The sequence below is a fragment of the Saccopteryx leptura genome, chromosome 9 (genome assembly GCF_036850995.1).
Source record: "Saccopteryx leptura isolate mSacLep1 chromosome 9, mSacLep1_pri_phased_curated, whole genome shotgun sequence".
NCBI classification, from domain to species: Eukaryota; Metazoa; Chordata; class Mammalia; order Chiroptera; family Emballonuridae; genus Saccopteryx; species Saccopteryx leptura.
Genome location: NC_089511.1, coordinates 79,313,575 through 79,329,205, shown reverse-complemented (window position 1 = coordinate 79,329,205; position 15,631 = coordinate 79,313,575). Strand labels below are relative to the sequence as shown.

Sequence of the window (15,631 nt, the reverse complement as noted above, 5' to 3'; positions counted from 1 at the left end):
GCCCCTAAATCTGCATCCCTCACCCGCATTCGCACCTGGGCCTCAGGGACTAGGAGGGCAAGCGAGCGCGACGTCCCCGCCTCCCGGGAGGGCCGGGGGAGGACCCCTCCCCTTGTCCATCCCCTCAGGCCGGCCGTCCCGGCGCTCGGAAGACGCCCGAGGGTGGGGGGGACGGGGGCGGTGGAGAACTGGGCGGGCGACGGCCGCGGGGCCCCGCTGAGCCGGGCCGAGCTTGAGCCGTCGGGGGCCTGGCGAACGCAGCCCGGCCACTTTGCCCTTGGAGTTGGGATCTGGTTTGGGGAACGGCGCAGGGGCCGGGGCGTCGGGCGACTTTTGTCGCGGGGCCGGGAGGGAGCGGCGGCGGCGCGCGCGCGGAGGGGGAGGGGGAGCATGCCCGGCTGGAGCCCGGCCTCGGGGCGCGCCCGGGCCGCCGTCCCCACCTCCGCCTCCTCCTTCTCCTCCTCCGTCTCCTCCTCCTCCTCCTCTAGTCCCGCCGCCGCCGTAGCCAACATGGCTGCGCTCCTGAGCCCGGGAGGCGGCCGCTGCTGAGCGCCACCCGCCGCCCGGGCCCCCCGCGCCCCCCGCGCCCAGGCCCCGGCCCATGGCCCCCGCCGCCTGCCGGCTCCCGGCGCGCTAGAGCTGCAGCCGGGCGCTCGCCGCCCAGGGCGCCGCGGGGCCGCTCGGGAGCCCGAGAGCCGTCCGCGGGGCGGGGCGGCCCGCCACCATGGAGCCCCAGCGCCGGGAGCTGCTCGCCCAGTGTCAGCAGAACCTGGCGCAGGCCATGACGGAGGTGGAGGCCGTGCTCGGGCTGCTCGAGGCTGCGGGAGCGCTGAGCCCCGGCGAGCGGCGGCAACTGGACGAGGAGGCGGGAGGCAGCAAGGCGGAGCTGCTGCTCAAGCTGCTGCTGACCAAGGAGCGGGACCACTTCCAGGACCTGCGCGCGGCGCTGGAGAAGACGCAGCCTCACCTGCTCCCCATTCTCTACCTGAACGGCGTCGTCGGCCCGCCGCAGGCAGCCGAGGGCGCCGGTGAGTGTGGGACCCCCGTCCGGCCTCTCGAACCTGCCGTCCCCGACTTCGCTCTCCTGCTCTCGGAGGGGGGGACTGGGGAGGGCCACTCCTTCACCTGGCGCTGGCCGCGGGGACAACCTCTCCTCCTCTAGCTCGCCTGGGGAGGGAGCGATGCGCAGACCTCTACTTCACACCTCCTCCCCTAGTCCCGCCGTCGCTGTGAACAATGCCCTGCTCTGCAGGCCTGGGCTCTCGGGTGCCAGGGCAGCGGGGTCCTCCCCAGACCACCAGGTCCAACCAGGTCCAACTTCCAGGGGACCGCTGAGGATGTCTGTTAGTCCCATTTCGAAGGCTCTTCACCATTCGCCAGTCCTTTGAGAACCTCTGTTAGCCTTTAATCAACGATACAGGCTGGAAGAATGGAACCTGGGTCAGGACCGGTATTTCTGAATTTTGGTCCCTACTACCTGGTTTCAGGACCTCTGGTGCCTTTTAACTCTCTGTCTGTCTCTGCTCTCTCTGCCCAGAGCTCAGTTTGTTCTCCAGGCTTGGGGTTGATTATGTGCAATGCCTACTAGGTTTCTTTGGAAACTGTGGGCCTGGAAAAGTTGGGGAAGTTGCATTGCACCATGGGAAAATCCTAGTAGTGGCTGCTGGGGCTCAGATCCCTCCCTGACCTGCAGAGCTGTGTGAGGAGGGAAGATCCGTGGCAGGTTCCCTTGGGTAGTGAGTGACCGATTTGTGAGTTTTCATGTGTGGGGGTTATGCTGGGTGTTTATGACAAGTGGTAGGCTTGGACTAGCCTGGTTGGGGAGTGTGGAAACCCAGTCTTTTGCACAAGGAAGCTTCAGGAAGGTGTAGCACTGAGGAAGACGGGAACAAGCATTTATTAGGCACCTACTGTTGTGGCAGGGACTCTGGTTTATCATATTTGTTACTACTCTGTGCCATTATTCTCACCTTGCCAGAAAGAAAGTCTGGCTTGGAGTTGTTAAATTGCTCAAAGTGTTGGATGCCAGTTTTCAGTTATGACCTACTGTTTTATTTAACGCGTTTGGAGCCAGGAAGCAGCAAGTGCCACTATTTCTATGTCTTGTCCTTATTTTAAGAGGGAACTGAGAGGGTTGACAAATTGCTGTGAGCAACTTGTAAGCCAAAGGCTGATGAGACCCATTTATATGGCTGTTAAAAGCTTCGCTTATTAAGGGGATGATTTTATAAGCTGTTCTTGATAACAGCTTTAATGTATATTGACCTTTTTGACCCCACTTTTTATAGTGAAGGAAACTATATAGAGAGACTATAGAGAGACTAAACTGCTGGCCACACAGTACATCATTTTATTGGTGGCCCTTTGTCTCCACTTTGGGTTTCTGATTCTCTAGCATTTACACCCCTCAAACCTACATTCTGTCCCCCAGTTATGATCATGTCTGAGTTGCTGGGCAAACCCATTCCACTCTTAGAATGGTGCTTTTGAAGATGCAGAGAAGGATAGGATAGAGGGAAATCTCATTTGGGTAATTTTTTTCCCTTTTTAATTGCTTTTACCTTTCTGTACATTTAACTCTCTTTGAAGGAGGAGGTTTATCAAGGAGGCATGGAAGTTAGAGCTCAGACTCAAGTCTTTGTTGGGATGTGTTTGAATTAACATTAGCTTTAATCTCTGGAATAGATTGATGAATTACCAATAATTAGTTCCTCCCCTTTTCCTTGACTGATGGAGAAGATGGGCCTCACAGGACCAAAGTTCTAGGAGATGGTCCTGACTTCGAGGAAATGGAATGGAGTTTGGATTTTATCCTAAAGGGTAGTGATTTCAGACTGTTGTTTTACGTCAATGCAGAGTTCTATGGCCTTGCAGAGGGTCATGACATTCTCAGAAAAATAACTTACAAGGGGAAGCTAAGTTTGTTTTCGTTAATACTTTAGGAAAAATATAGGATGGCATTTGTCATGGCAAGATACTGTCTAGAGCAGTGGTGGTCAACCTGGTCCCTACCGCCCACTAGTGGACGTTCCAGCTTTCATGGTGGGCGGTAGCGGAGCAACCAAAGTATAAATAAGAAGATAGATTTAACTATAGTAAATTGTTTTATAAAGATTTATTCTGCCAAACTTAGCAAAAATCCAACATAAAGTACTTGGTAAGTAATTATTATTATATGCTTTAACTTGTTGTAACTCTGCTTTATAAATTTTATAAAGTAAAGTTACTTCCCTCCTTTATAAATCACCATTACTATGGAACCGGTGGGCGGCTAGAAAATTTTACTACTAACAGAGATACAAAGCGGGCGGTAGGTATAAAAAGGTTGACTACCCCTGGTCTAGAGCTTCCAGTGGAGAAGTAACGTGATGTGCAAGTAAACAGTAGAGTACTGGGATCTTTGTAAAAGATGACTTATGGCCCTGGCTGGTTGGCTCAGTGGCAGAGTGTTGGCCCGGTGTGTGGAAGTCTTGGGTTCAATTCCTGGTCAGGGCACACAGGAGAAGCGACAGGAGAGCTTCTTCCCCCTTCCCCCTTTTATCTCTCTCTCTCTTTTCCTCTCCTGCAGCCATGGCTTGAATGATTCAAGCAAAGTTGGCAAGTTGGCCCTGGGCACTGAGGATGGCGCCATGGCCTCGGCTTCAGGCGTTAAAATAGCTCTGTTGCCAAGTAACAGAGCTGTAGCCCAGCTGGGCAGAGTATTGCTTGGTAGGGGCTTGCTGGTGGACCCATTTGGGGCACATGACTGAGTCTGTCTCTGCCACCCCACTTCTCACTTATGGAAAAAAAATGACTTATTGTATAGTGGTTTTCCAACTTTTTATTTTCTTTTAGTCAGGGAGCACTTCTTATGGGGCAGATCTCAGTACATAAAAGAGCTTCTCTGGTTGAAGGGATGGACTTACCCGTCTCATCCCTGAGAAGCCAAAGCCAGGGAAACCCAGCGCTCTATCCTGCCTCCTTGCTCTCCCCAGCAGTTTCTACTCTGCATGCAAGTCCATAGATCTGCCCATAAGTCAGCCTTAGTGCAAAGCCCTTGTGAGATCCTGAGAGAGGAGCCAGTTGGCTTTCTTTGTCACCAGCTCTACATCGGAGGTGTTGCCATCACCCACTTATGGGCTTCCTTGGTGGATTCCGCACCCTGTGTGGGTGTGGAGTGTCGATCCCCTGCCTGGCACTTGTATGCTGTGGGAGTTTGCTGTGCTGCAGGCAAATGATGTTTGGTAGCCTCCGACATGGGGCCTGGAACTGGAAGGATGCTGGCCTAGGTGGTACTGGGCAGGTGAGCATACCAAACTCATCTGTTCTGCTCATGCTCAGTTAGAGCCTTGGACGTTTATAGAGTATGGAGGTGACTAAGAAAACACAGTGTTGTTTTGTTTGATGGGGTCAAGGGGATCCCTATATCAGGATTGACAGTACATTGCTGTTCAGCATATTGTATTTTTCCGCATGCTTTAATATTTCACTTAATTTTGTGGTAACCCCAGTGAGCTGAATGATGTCTTTCCTGTGCTGTGTTGGGCTCTGTGTCCCCACTGGTGAGGTGTGAAGACAGGCCAGAAGTTGCAGGGCAGAGAGGAGCTGGTGTCAAGGTATAGCCCAGCGCTCCTGATTCTGTGTTGGGAGCACTTTTTTCTATTACCTGATTAGGCCCTCCCGCTATAGTTTCAGGCCATTTTCTGCACTGGTGAACTCTGTGGAATTATGTAGCCTTTCCTTGTCTATATACCTGTAAGGAGGAAGTGATCATCTCTGTCCTGCCGGTAGTAGAGATGGGAGAGAACTGATGTTTTCCTCCAAGTGGCTCAGGTCTTTAGGGCTTTCTCCACAGTTTTACCAGGTTCTTGTTTGTTCACTTGGAACCTACACAGTCCTTTGTTTTTTCTTCTTGATTCAGTTACTGACATTTGGGTTTTCTCAATTGAAGAACCGTGACTGCCTGCACCTGGAGTTGAGGGCGCCTTCCCGGCTGTGAGCCTCAGTGTCTTCATCTGTGAGATGGGGCTAAGGGTGCTACTCTTCCTGCCTCATCCACTGGGAGGACTGAAGTGCCTAGTTCTATGCTCGGTCCAGGTGGGGCCGGAGTGCACGTAGAGACAGGGATGTGTAGGATGTAATTCCAGCCTGCAGCTCACTGCCTGGTTGGGGGAATGGGACACTCAGGAGAGTGACATTATGATATAGATCAATTGAATGATACAATACAAGCAGGCTTTTTTCCTCTTTTTAAAGCTCTGCATACTACATGCTTTTCCCAAATACTCTCATTCTCACCCCACTCTGGTCCCCCCAGAGGCTCTTAATTACCATCTAAATGTGAAGGGATCCCTAAACCATTTCACATCAGATCTCTATTGTGGGGAAGAAGTGGCAGAACTTGGTGATTGTCTGCAGGCCCCGGTAAGTGTGTGCTCACAGCTGAAAATTTCTTCCCCTCTCCTTTGTGCCTCTTCTTCAGTTTCCTGCACCGGAGTTGCAGGCATCCTCAAACTACAGCCCGCAGGCCGCATGCGGCCCCCGCAGCACTTCCGGAAGGGACACCTCTTTCATTGGTGGTCAGTGAGAGGAGCACTGTATGTGGCGGCCCTCCAACGGTCTGAGGGACAATGAACTGGCCCCTGTGTAAAAAGTTTGGGGACCCCTGGTAGAAAATGGAGACAGGAGAAGCCGAAGGAGGCTTTGTGGAGGGATAAGGCTTGAGCTGGGTGTAGAGGGAGCACTTTGAACACACAGAAGGAAGGGAGGAGGACATTCTGGGCAGCAGGCCTAGCCACAGAGGAGCAGCGTGTTTCCAGGTTATGGAATTGGGCTGGCTGGAGTGGAGAGGAGCTTGGCACTGCTCCGGTCGCTGGGGATGCGGAGGTGACCTGGAGGACCACAGTGGCTAGCTGTGCGTGGGGTTTGGACCTCTCTTGGAATTGAAGCATTGAACGCTTATCAGAAGTTAAAGCCAGAGGAATTTTTTATAAAAGAAATAACCCTGCCAGGTTTTTCCAGTAGGACAAGTACAGGTGGCTGCTGATTGTCAGGTGTGGATTATTTATTATTCATCAGAGGTTACCTGGGCCTTTTGTTCTCTCCCAACTCTCTTAGGTACCAGCCACCTTTCCTTCATCTACTTTGCCCTGGAGGGTCAGCAGGGACAGTGACCAAAGAAAAAGTTCCAGCCATTGTAATTTTTCTTTTGTGTTGCAAGGAATGGGTGGAGGAGCTTGGAAGCAATGATTGAGAAGTGTTTTCTAAGAGAAAGGTAAATTTCAGTTATTCCTCTATGCTTTATCTGAGGGAGCCTTTATTGCAAGTGACAGAAACTTAGCCTAAATAGTATTAGGCAGGAAAGAGAAAGTTATTATATGATATTCCAAAACCTTGGGATGGATTGGGAAAACTGGCCTTTGGATGGTTGATCCTGAATGCTATACTCTTTCCTATGTGCCTGGAACTTAGGGGCCTGGAACAGGGGCTTCCGTCTTCACAGCCCCTGACCAGAGAATAAAGGGAGCTCTAGCTAATTAGCCCAGGCAGAAAAATCTCATGGAAGGATTTCAGTTGGTCTGATTAGGGTCATGTGTCCACGTGAGGCCCAGTCATTGTGGCCCGGGCTAGAGGACTAAGATTGGCTCAGCCATGGACCCAACTAATAGGGTTGGGTGATGGAATGCTTTGATTAGCATTCCGTACTAGTACTGTATGGTTCTTTAAAGTGGGGAGAAGCAGTTCTCCAAAGGGAGAAGAGTGGGAAGGATGTTGTGCCAGATAAAACAGCTGGTGAATGTCCATATGATTGCTGTGATATGTGATGATCCAGTTAGCAGGCGAGGTCATTGCTAGAGTGGGATGCTGGGGAGGTGGGCAGACTTCACTAGGTTTTAGACTTTGAACAAGGCACTTAACCTTTCTGAGCTTATCTCCTACTCTACAGAATAATTAAAACCATAACTACCTCACTGTGCTATTTGATAATTAGTAAGAAAAAGGAGGAGCATTTGTCAGTGCGGTGAGCAGTACAGCCTGGAGTCAGCCTTAGAGCCAGAACCCTGGGATTCTCCCGGCATTTCAGAGGGTTTCGTGAGAGCTCCTGGTGAACGGTGCTGAGCAGGTGTCAGGGTTGCCTTCACTGTGGCTGTGGATCGCCAAGAGTAGGGTGTAATCTCTACAGCTGAACTCGCTGCTAATATTCCTGACGCCTGGAATAACAGAGTCTGGCCCAAGATAGGTGTTCAGTAAATTTCTGTTGAGTAGATGACTAGTCAGCTGTGTGTAGAATGAGTGGTGTGATGCTGCATAAGTTGCAGTTCCTCTTTAGAAATACGTGCAGATTTCTTAAATGGTAACTTCACAATGACAGAAGGCTGTGGGAGTGCGGGAAGGCTAGGGTGAGTTTCAGATTCACACACAGATGTCACTACGTACATACAGTATATCTGTGATGGAAGCAAGTGGTGTGACATTGGTGTCTGAAGTTCCCAAGGTCACCCATCAGGTACCGGCATTGTGGGGCTGGCTGCCAGGAGCCTTATGGAGCACCAACATTGCCTTTTATAGGATTGGAGAGCCCTTCCCTTCTGCATGTAGAATTTGAATGTCAGCTTGGTGTCCTCAAAAGAGTCTTTGGACATGTATCTGCCCCTAGCTTTGCAACATCTTGACATTGGATGAGCTTCTTAACTACCTGGGGCTTGTTTTTTTCTTTTTCTATCTCCCCTCCCTCAGTCCCTAGAAGTTTAGCCAGGACTGTGGACATGCTCATCCTGTGGAATCCCCAGCGCTTCTAAAGTGGCACTGGGACCAAGGAGGCTTGGTAATAGGGTTGAACTAGATTTTTGAGGCTTCTTCGGCTCTGACCATGTTATTGCTCTCTCATTTAGTGTTAGTGTTGAGTAATTTTTGATACTTTGGCTTTCTATTTCCTGAAAAAGGAAGCAGCAGGGGAGATATATTTGTCTTAGCTATTGATATTTTTAATTTCTTAAAATTTTTTTTTTTATTATTAGTTTTTAGAGAGAGAGAGGAAGGGGGAGAGAGAGAGAAACATTAATTTGTTGTTCCACTTATTTATGCATTCATTGGTTGATTCTTGTATGTGCCCTGACCGAGGATTGAACCTGCAACCTTGGCACTTTAGGTTGATGCTCTAATCAACTGAGTTTCCCAGCCAGGGCCTTTCTTACCTTTTTTGTTCCACCTTATCCAACCACCTATACATTCTGCAGGCCAGTGCGAGGGGGTTCTTCAGTGATTTCCCGTAACCTGGGAAGATGTGAGCCACAGAAATAGTGGATGTAGAGCCAGAGGTCTGAGCTGCCTATCAGTCTCTGTGGTAGGGATGCTGCGCATGTTCAGCAGGGAAGAATTTTAAGTAGGATTGGGTTGGGGGGATCGTGCATCTTTTTCATCTTTTACCTGGGGTAGATTGCTCAGCTTTAAATACTGTGACTATTGATTTTTTTGAGATAGAGTTCCGTGAGAGGAACCTTTTAAACTAGTAAACAGATGTTTGGCATGTTTCATGTTAGCCATCCAAATCTAAACCCTTGGTCTATAATTCAGAGGTGACTATTGACCTTGGTGTTTGTTTCTCATAAAGAATCATAACCCACTTGCTTTTTTCTATTATTATTAAGTGAGAGGAGGTGTGGCAAGACAGACTCCCACATGCGCTGGATGGGGATCCCCCTGTAAAGCCCACTAGGGGATGATGCTCTGCCCAGCTGGGTGTTGCTCTATTGCTCAGCAACTGAACTGTTCTTAGGGCCTGAGGGGAGGCCATGGAGCCATCCTCAGCACCCGGGGCCAACTCGCTCCAATTGAGCAATGGCTGCAGGAGGGGAAGAGAGAGAGAGAAAGAGAGAGAGAGACAAACAGAGAGAGAGAGAGGCGTGAGGGGGAGAGGTGGAGAATCAGATGGGCGCTTCTCCTGTGCGCCCTGACTGGGAATCGAACCTGGGACATCTACACACTGGTGCAGTGCTCTACCACTGTGCCACCTGCCAGGGCCTTTTTTTTTAAATTGTTGTAATAGATATATAGCATAACATTTATTATTTGAACCATTTTTTTCTATTTTTTAAAATTGTGGCAAAATATACATAATCTTCCCCCCCCATATAAACTTAAAAATATTGGGCTATAATTTAAGCCATGAGATTCTAAATTAAAACTTGATTTCTAGATTATCTTGAAAAACTTGGACAACTAAAAGTCTATATATACTTGGGCCCTGGCTGGTGTGTACACACACACACACACACACACACACACACACCCTGATATTTTCTATTTTAATCATCTTTAAGTATTCAGTTCAGGGGTAAGTACATTCACGTTGTTGTAACCATCACTACCATCCGTCACTATACCTATTAAACAGGAACTCTCTATTCCCTCCTTTCCCTAGCCCCAGGAACCACCTTTCTACCTCCTGTCTCTATGAATCTGACTGCTCTAGGTACGTCATATAAACAGAATCATCTACAATATTTGTCTTTTTGTGATGGGCTTTTTCCACTTGTCTCAGTGTTCTCAAGTGGCTGGAGTGGAGAGGAGCTTGGCACTGCTCCGGTCGCTGGGGATGCGGAGGTGACCCGGAGGACCACAGTGGCTACATCCTGTTGTAGCCTGTGCCAGGATCCCCTTCCATTTTGAGGCTGAATACTATTCTGTTGTATGTAGAGACCACATTTTGTTTGTCATTCAGCCATCAGCGGACACTTGGGTTCTTTTGCCTATTGTCTATTGTAATAATGCTGCTATGAACATGGGTGTACAAACATCTCTTCCAGACCCTGCTTTCATTTCTTTCGGATATATATTCAGAAGGGGAATTACGGATCATGAGGCAATTTATGCTTAATTTTGGGAGGAACATATTGCTTGTTTTGAGTTTTTAAAGGAAATCCATACTGTCCGCAGCACCTTGGCTTGGGAGTGATTGGCCTGGCTGGAGTCTTACTTCCAACATTTTCTTTACTTTTTCTTCAAAAAATTGTGTATTTTTTTTTCCAGACCTATTTTGGGAAGTCTCAGGACAGTTCCTCGGGACTTAGAGGAAGATTTAGTATCAGTAGTCATCCATAAGCCTCAAGAGTTATAACCGGTGTGACTAACCAGAAACTCTCAGCAGTATTCATATCTGGCAGCCAAGGGATGTTCACACATTTCCTTTGGGTTTTCAGTACTGATATCTCCATCCCCAAAGGCCTTGAAGTATGTGAGTTATTTCTGCTTTGTAGACACTTCCTTCTTATCCCAATCAGGGCTGGTTTGGTTTGGTTTTTCAGTCCTAAATCCAGGGTAACTATCAAGATTTTCTTTCAAAAGGCTTAGCTCAGCATTTCCTAAGGAAACATCTAAATGCTGGGTTGGTGGGACGTCAGTGGTATTACTCCATTAAAGGGTTCTGTAGGTCAGATGCATTTGACCAGTGCTGATTTGAGCAGGTTACAGGGGCTCCTTTACTGGGGGACCTCTTGAGAGCACTAATGAGCCAGTGTGCTTTGGGACTTCACTGGAATGGGTTCACTCTGCAGGTTTTCCCAAACTGATTTAACCACAAACCCCTCTTTCATTGAGCATTTTGCAACATCAGTGTTCTGAGAAATGCATTTTTGGGAAACTTCAACATTAGTGCACAGACTAGAACATTAATATATACCATTGTTTTTCAGATTTTCCCTCAGCTTTCTCACTTGGGAAACCCAAATCGTAAACTTTTCCATTCTTTTAAATTCTGATGCCAGCTAAAATGCGCACGTGTGATTGTGAGGCCAGTAGATTTTTTGGCTGTGTGATCTTACATAAGGTGTGTGACCTCTCTGGGCCTTAGTTTCCCCAGTGTGGCTTAACAAGAATGAAGTCTGGTTTCGTGTTGGTTGTTCTTTGAGAAGGTTAACCCTCTTCTTGTCTTCTCCAGGAGTGGACTCTGATCCCAGAAAGTGGAACATGGGCTGAGTGGTGGATGATACTGGAAGGTAGAACCAAGCTGAACTTAAGCAGAGGCCTTTCGTTCTTCCTCCCTTCATTCCTTTTAAATTTTATACTATAAAATTATCAAATATATGCAGAGATGGAGAGGGTAGTAGAACAAACACCCTGCTTTCCCAACAACTTTTGTTTTCTGTAGTATTTTAAAACAAATCCTAGACAGCATATCACGCCTCCCCAAAATACTTAAGGAAGTGTCTCTAAGAGGTAAGGCGTTTTAAAAACACATTGCCGGAGACCATTTCTACAACCCACAGTTTTGTCAATGTCATCTCATTCCCAGTTGATAGTCAGTTTTTCTTTTCTCAGAGATGTCTTTTTATTGATGGTTTGTTTGAATCAGGATTTTAATAAGATCCGCATGTTGCATTTAGTTAGTGTCACCCTCAGAGCCTCTTTTCCTTTTTTAAAAAATTTTTATTTATTGACTTGACAGAGAGAGAGAGAGATTTGTGTTTCACTTACTTATACATTCATTGGTCGACTCCTGTATGTGCCCTGACTGGGATCGAATCCGCAACCTTGGCATATGTGGGTGACACTTGAATCAACTGAGCTACCCAGCCAGAGAGGGCTCTTTTATAATCCCTAACAGCTCCCCTTCCCCGGGCCTTTTGTTTAAGGGAGAACTTAACCATCCAAGGTTCCTCAGGGCTCTCCAGAATTTCACTGGCTGGGGTGCTTTTACGGTGTTTCCCATGCTGAGAGAAAAGAGCCCCCACAAAGCCTCACCTTCCTTTGCCTGAGTGGGATTGGTGAATCACAGGTGGGCATGGAGGCTGCCCATGGTGGCAGCTGTGTTCCCATGACATCCTCTTGTCTTCATCTGCTTCCTCTGTTTACCTTTGTAGATTTCCTTTTGGGATAAACCATGCTCTCAAAAATGACAAATGACCACAAAGTGGCTAATGAAAAACCCACTCTCTGCTTCCTAAGATTGTCATGTGGGAAGGAGCAGAGTGAAACACCATCCGATGATTCCTTGCAGTAGGAAGTGGTTACCTTTTTTGAAAAATTAATTCTGTTTAAAAAATGTATATGGTTACTAGCTGGCCCTACACCAACATTACAGAAGAGAATGGTTAGCCGTTGATGCAAACTAGGCCCCTGCCAACATGCATCCTTCAGGTGGGGTAGGTGGGGCTGCGTGTGTGGGGAGCTGTGCGGTCAGAGATAATCACTGCGACTCCCAGCTGCTGCCTTGTCACAGTCTCAAGCCAGGGTGTGTTTTCTCGGCCCACAGTGTTTTTCCAGGTGTGGCGCCCATCTCTTGGGCGGCTCTCAGGCCTTTCTGAGTCAACTTTAGGTTACTTGTCTAAATAGCATCTGCTTGACTCCTTAAAATGGTCTGGGACCTCCACACCAATCTTCTTCATCTTTAGACTGTTGTGAATCTGCTGAACAAAAGTGATGGAAGTCTGTGCTACCCGTGATGAGTAATGTGATGACAAAATAAATAGAAAGAAACTGGGTTTTTATATTTTGATGTCAGAGGTCATACTTTAAAAAAGTTGAATGACCTTTTCAACACTCATGAGAACCTCCGTTCTTATTCAGGGTTACCTCTTTATCTTCTCATCTGGCCACAACTTTCATTTCCTGTTTATGTTTCTTATGCAGCTTAAGGCTGTTGAACGTCAGGGCTGGAAGGGGTCTCAGAGACCATTTTGCCCAAACTGCCTATTTTACAAATGAGTAACAGCAGTTCAGAGACACAAAGCGACTCTGCTGGGGTCTGTATCATGCCCCTGGTGAAGCTGGACACAGGGTCCAGGTTTCTTCCCATGCTGGGGTTCCTTCCAAGGCATCTTTGCCAGCCCCAGGCTGGCGGGGAGTCTGGTTTTTCCTGATCCTGGCGTTGTATTTGCAGGCACCAGCCTTTCCCATGAGGAAGAGCGAGTTACAGGGCCTTGCAGTTAATGGAGTGCTGCTACAGCCTCTCATTCCTGGCCATTGAAATAAATCTTCTGTCAGTTCATGTAATTGGCATTTGCGTTCTACAGATGGGCAGACTAGGCCAAGAGATGTTGCTCAGGGCCACCAGGTGCTCAGAGACTAGGCAGGTTTTGGAATCCTTCTCAGTTTCTTTGTGAAGACTGCAGTTGTTCTATGCTCTGAGCCAGCCTTTGAGTGTCCCTGTTGAGGTGTCTGTGTCCTGAGCCTTAGACACCCCTCCCTTTCTCATCACAGCATTATTCATTGAACATTCTGAGAACCTGTCACACAGGGAACACTGTTTGGATGCAGACATACGTGGTGACATCTGAATTAAGTGCTGAGTCAGATGATGGGTCTGATGTTGGGAGGAGGTACCTCCTTATCTCATTCTTGTGACACAGCAAAAAGCTTCCAGGGCTGATTGCTGTGGCTTCTTAGTGCTTAGTCACAGGACAGAGTTCAGGCAGGAGAATGACCCCACTGAGTCTCTTGCCCCGGAGGGAAAAGCCTTAAATAAAGATAAAAGGGTAAATGCCCCAGGATACTGAGTTGGGGCCCACCCCCATGGCCAACCTCAGTGGGAACTAGATCCAGGAAAAAGCAAGAAAGTAAAGAAAACCAAAATATGCTGGTTCTCAGTCTTTTTCATAAAAAAATATAGCTGAACCTGAAGCCATTTAGAATTTAGGTGCTGTGAGTGAGAGAATTTATATGTCTGTCTGATCTCTTAACTAATTTTTGATAGAAAATGGTAGACCACTATTGTAAGTCCTGTCATATCCCCCCCCCCCCCCCCCCCATTTTATGAGCCCGGGGAGAGGGAACAAAACAGTGACAGACAGTTCGTGCTTTTTATGGAGTTTTGCTTTGTGGAATTTCATGAAAGTTTGTTCTGTGCTGAGCCTCCCCCATAGTAAGGCTTGTCATGAAGACGCAGTAGAGCTGGTCACAGTGTCTCCTTACATGAGATCACACAGCCTCTAGGCTGTCTGTCCATTTGTCTGTCCACCCAACATATACCTGGTCCATGGCTCTGCAAAGAGCCGAGATGTAGAGATGAGAAAGACATTAGCTGGCATCACCCATCATCAACACCATAGACCCAATACCAAAATCTGAGTTCGCTTTGTTCCTTTAGCTGCAGTACGTATCCTGTTGTTCATCACAGCTTTTCATTTTGGGTTGCTCTATTCTCTCTCTGTTCTGCCTGTGCAGCCAGAAGTAATCAGCCTAGCTTATTGACATCCTATTCCTCATCTGCTGTTTTTTGGTTTATAGCAAATCACAAGTGCTTTTGGTTGCAGAAATCTGTAAGATTCTCAGAAGGGCAAAGAGAGATGGTTCTTGCACCCCAGGATTTTCTTGTCCCATTGGAAAGCCCACGTGTGAAGGAGCAGCTATCCAGTAGTACAGATCACGCAGCGCAGGTGTGGCTGCCCCAAGAAGAGTGTACAGTGAGTTGGGCACAGGCAGATGACTGGAGGGCTGGATGGGTGCTGGAGGGAGGCAAGGGGGAAGGCAGGCCTGGCGAAGGCAAGGTGAGACCCAGGGATGAGAGGAGAGAGTTCATTCTCTGAAGAGTGGGTCTCTATGGGAAGTGCAGGTGCCTGCTGGAGGCGGTGCAGGCACGGGGAGGTGAGGCCAGGCTAACCAGCCCCTGGAAGACCAGGGCAGACCCGGCCGCTGCTTCCAGTCATTCTCCCTGCAGTTGGGTTTCTGTGAGGCGTGCTCCTGGGGCTGGAGAGAGGAGTGGCAGAGTTGGCAGCGAGTGGGAGGGTTGACTAGAGTGCGGGGGAGGCTGCTGCGACCCGAGGCCTCAGAATTCCTAGAGGTGTCTGATTGGCTTTCTGTGAGTTGTTAGATGGATTGGAAAGCTAACATTTTCCTAACTTCCCGGTCTGATAATTACTGTGGGGCTATTTAGAAACCAGTGTCCATGAGTCCTCTGGGGAGCTTGAGACTAGTTCCCATCTGCTGCCTTCTCTTTGTGGAGGAGGTAGTGGTTGAGGAGTAAGATGGCTGATGGAGAATGAGTGATTCCAGTTGTGTCCCCATGGCCACCTCACGTAGTCTCTCTATACCTTGTCCTTATCTGAAGGGGCCCACAACACCACTGCCTTCCCAGAGCTAGTATGAAGGTAGGTGGGTAGTGCAGAGAAATGGTCACGTGCAGGTAGATTGTTGCGTGTTATGTAGACGGTGTTTCTATTTCACAGGGTGCGTTGCCTTTAGTTTTGTATTTACCATCCTATTTGATCTCATCAGCAACCCTTTGGGGGTCTTTACTCTACCTTGTAAATGAGGAAACAGGTGACAGAGGCAGGTCACTTGGGAGTCAATTTAGTGGAGTGCTTAAGAGTCTGTATCTAAGCCAATTATTGGGTTCAAATCCTGGATCTGCTACTTCCTTTGACCTTGAGCAAGTTTCTTTCCCCCTCTGTGCCTCAGTTTTTTCACCTGTGAAATGAGGATAATAATAGGACCTTGTATTGTAAGGACTAAAGGAGTTACTATTGTAAAGTGCTTAGAGCAGTGCCTGGCAGGCAGTAAGCACACTGTAAACATAAGCTGTTCTGGGTACTGTTATTAGTGCCACATTAGACTGGTTTTCAGGAGAGGTTGGCTGGTTTGTTCCCACACTCTATCCTCCAGTCAGGGTGTGGTCTGCAGATCAGTGTGGTCTCAAGCTCTTGGTTTCTAGACCGTG

At 48.3% G+C, this 15,631-nt stretch overlaps 1 protein-coding gene across 2 annotated transcripts in view; it reads left to right on the top strand.

Moving 5' to 3' along the window:
• Positions 1-384: 384 nt before the first annotated feature.
• Positions 385-15,631, top strand: part of DLG5 (discs large MAGUK scaffold protein 5) — a 114,458-nt gene continuing 99,211 nt past the window's right edge. The window contains exon 1 of one of the 2 annotated variants that reach the window (XM_066349183.1): positions 385-1,028. In XM_066349183.1, coding sequence (XP_066205280.1) covers positions 725-1,028 — 304 coding nt within the window. In that variant the 5' untranslated portion in view covers positions 385-724. The remainder of the gene's footprint in view (positions 1,029-15,631) is intronic. The other variant, XM_066349184.1, reaches the window with a different exon arrangement.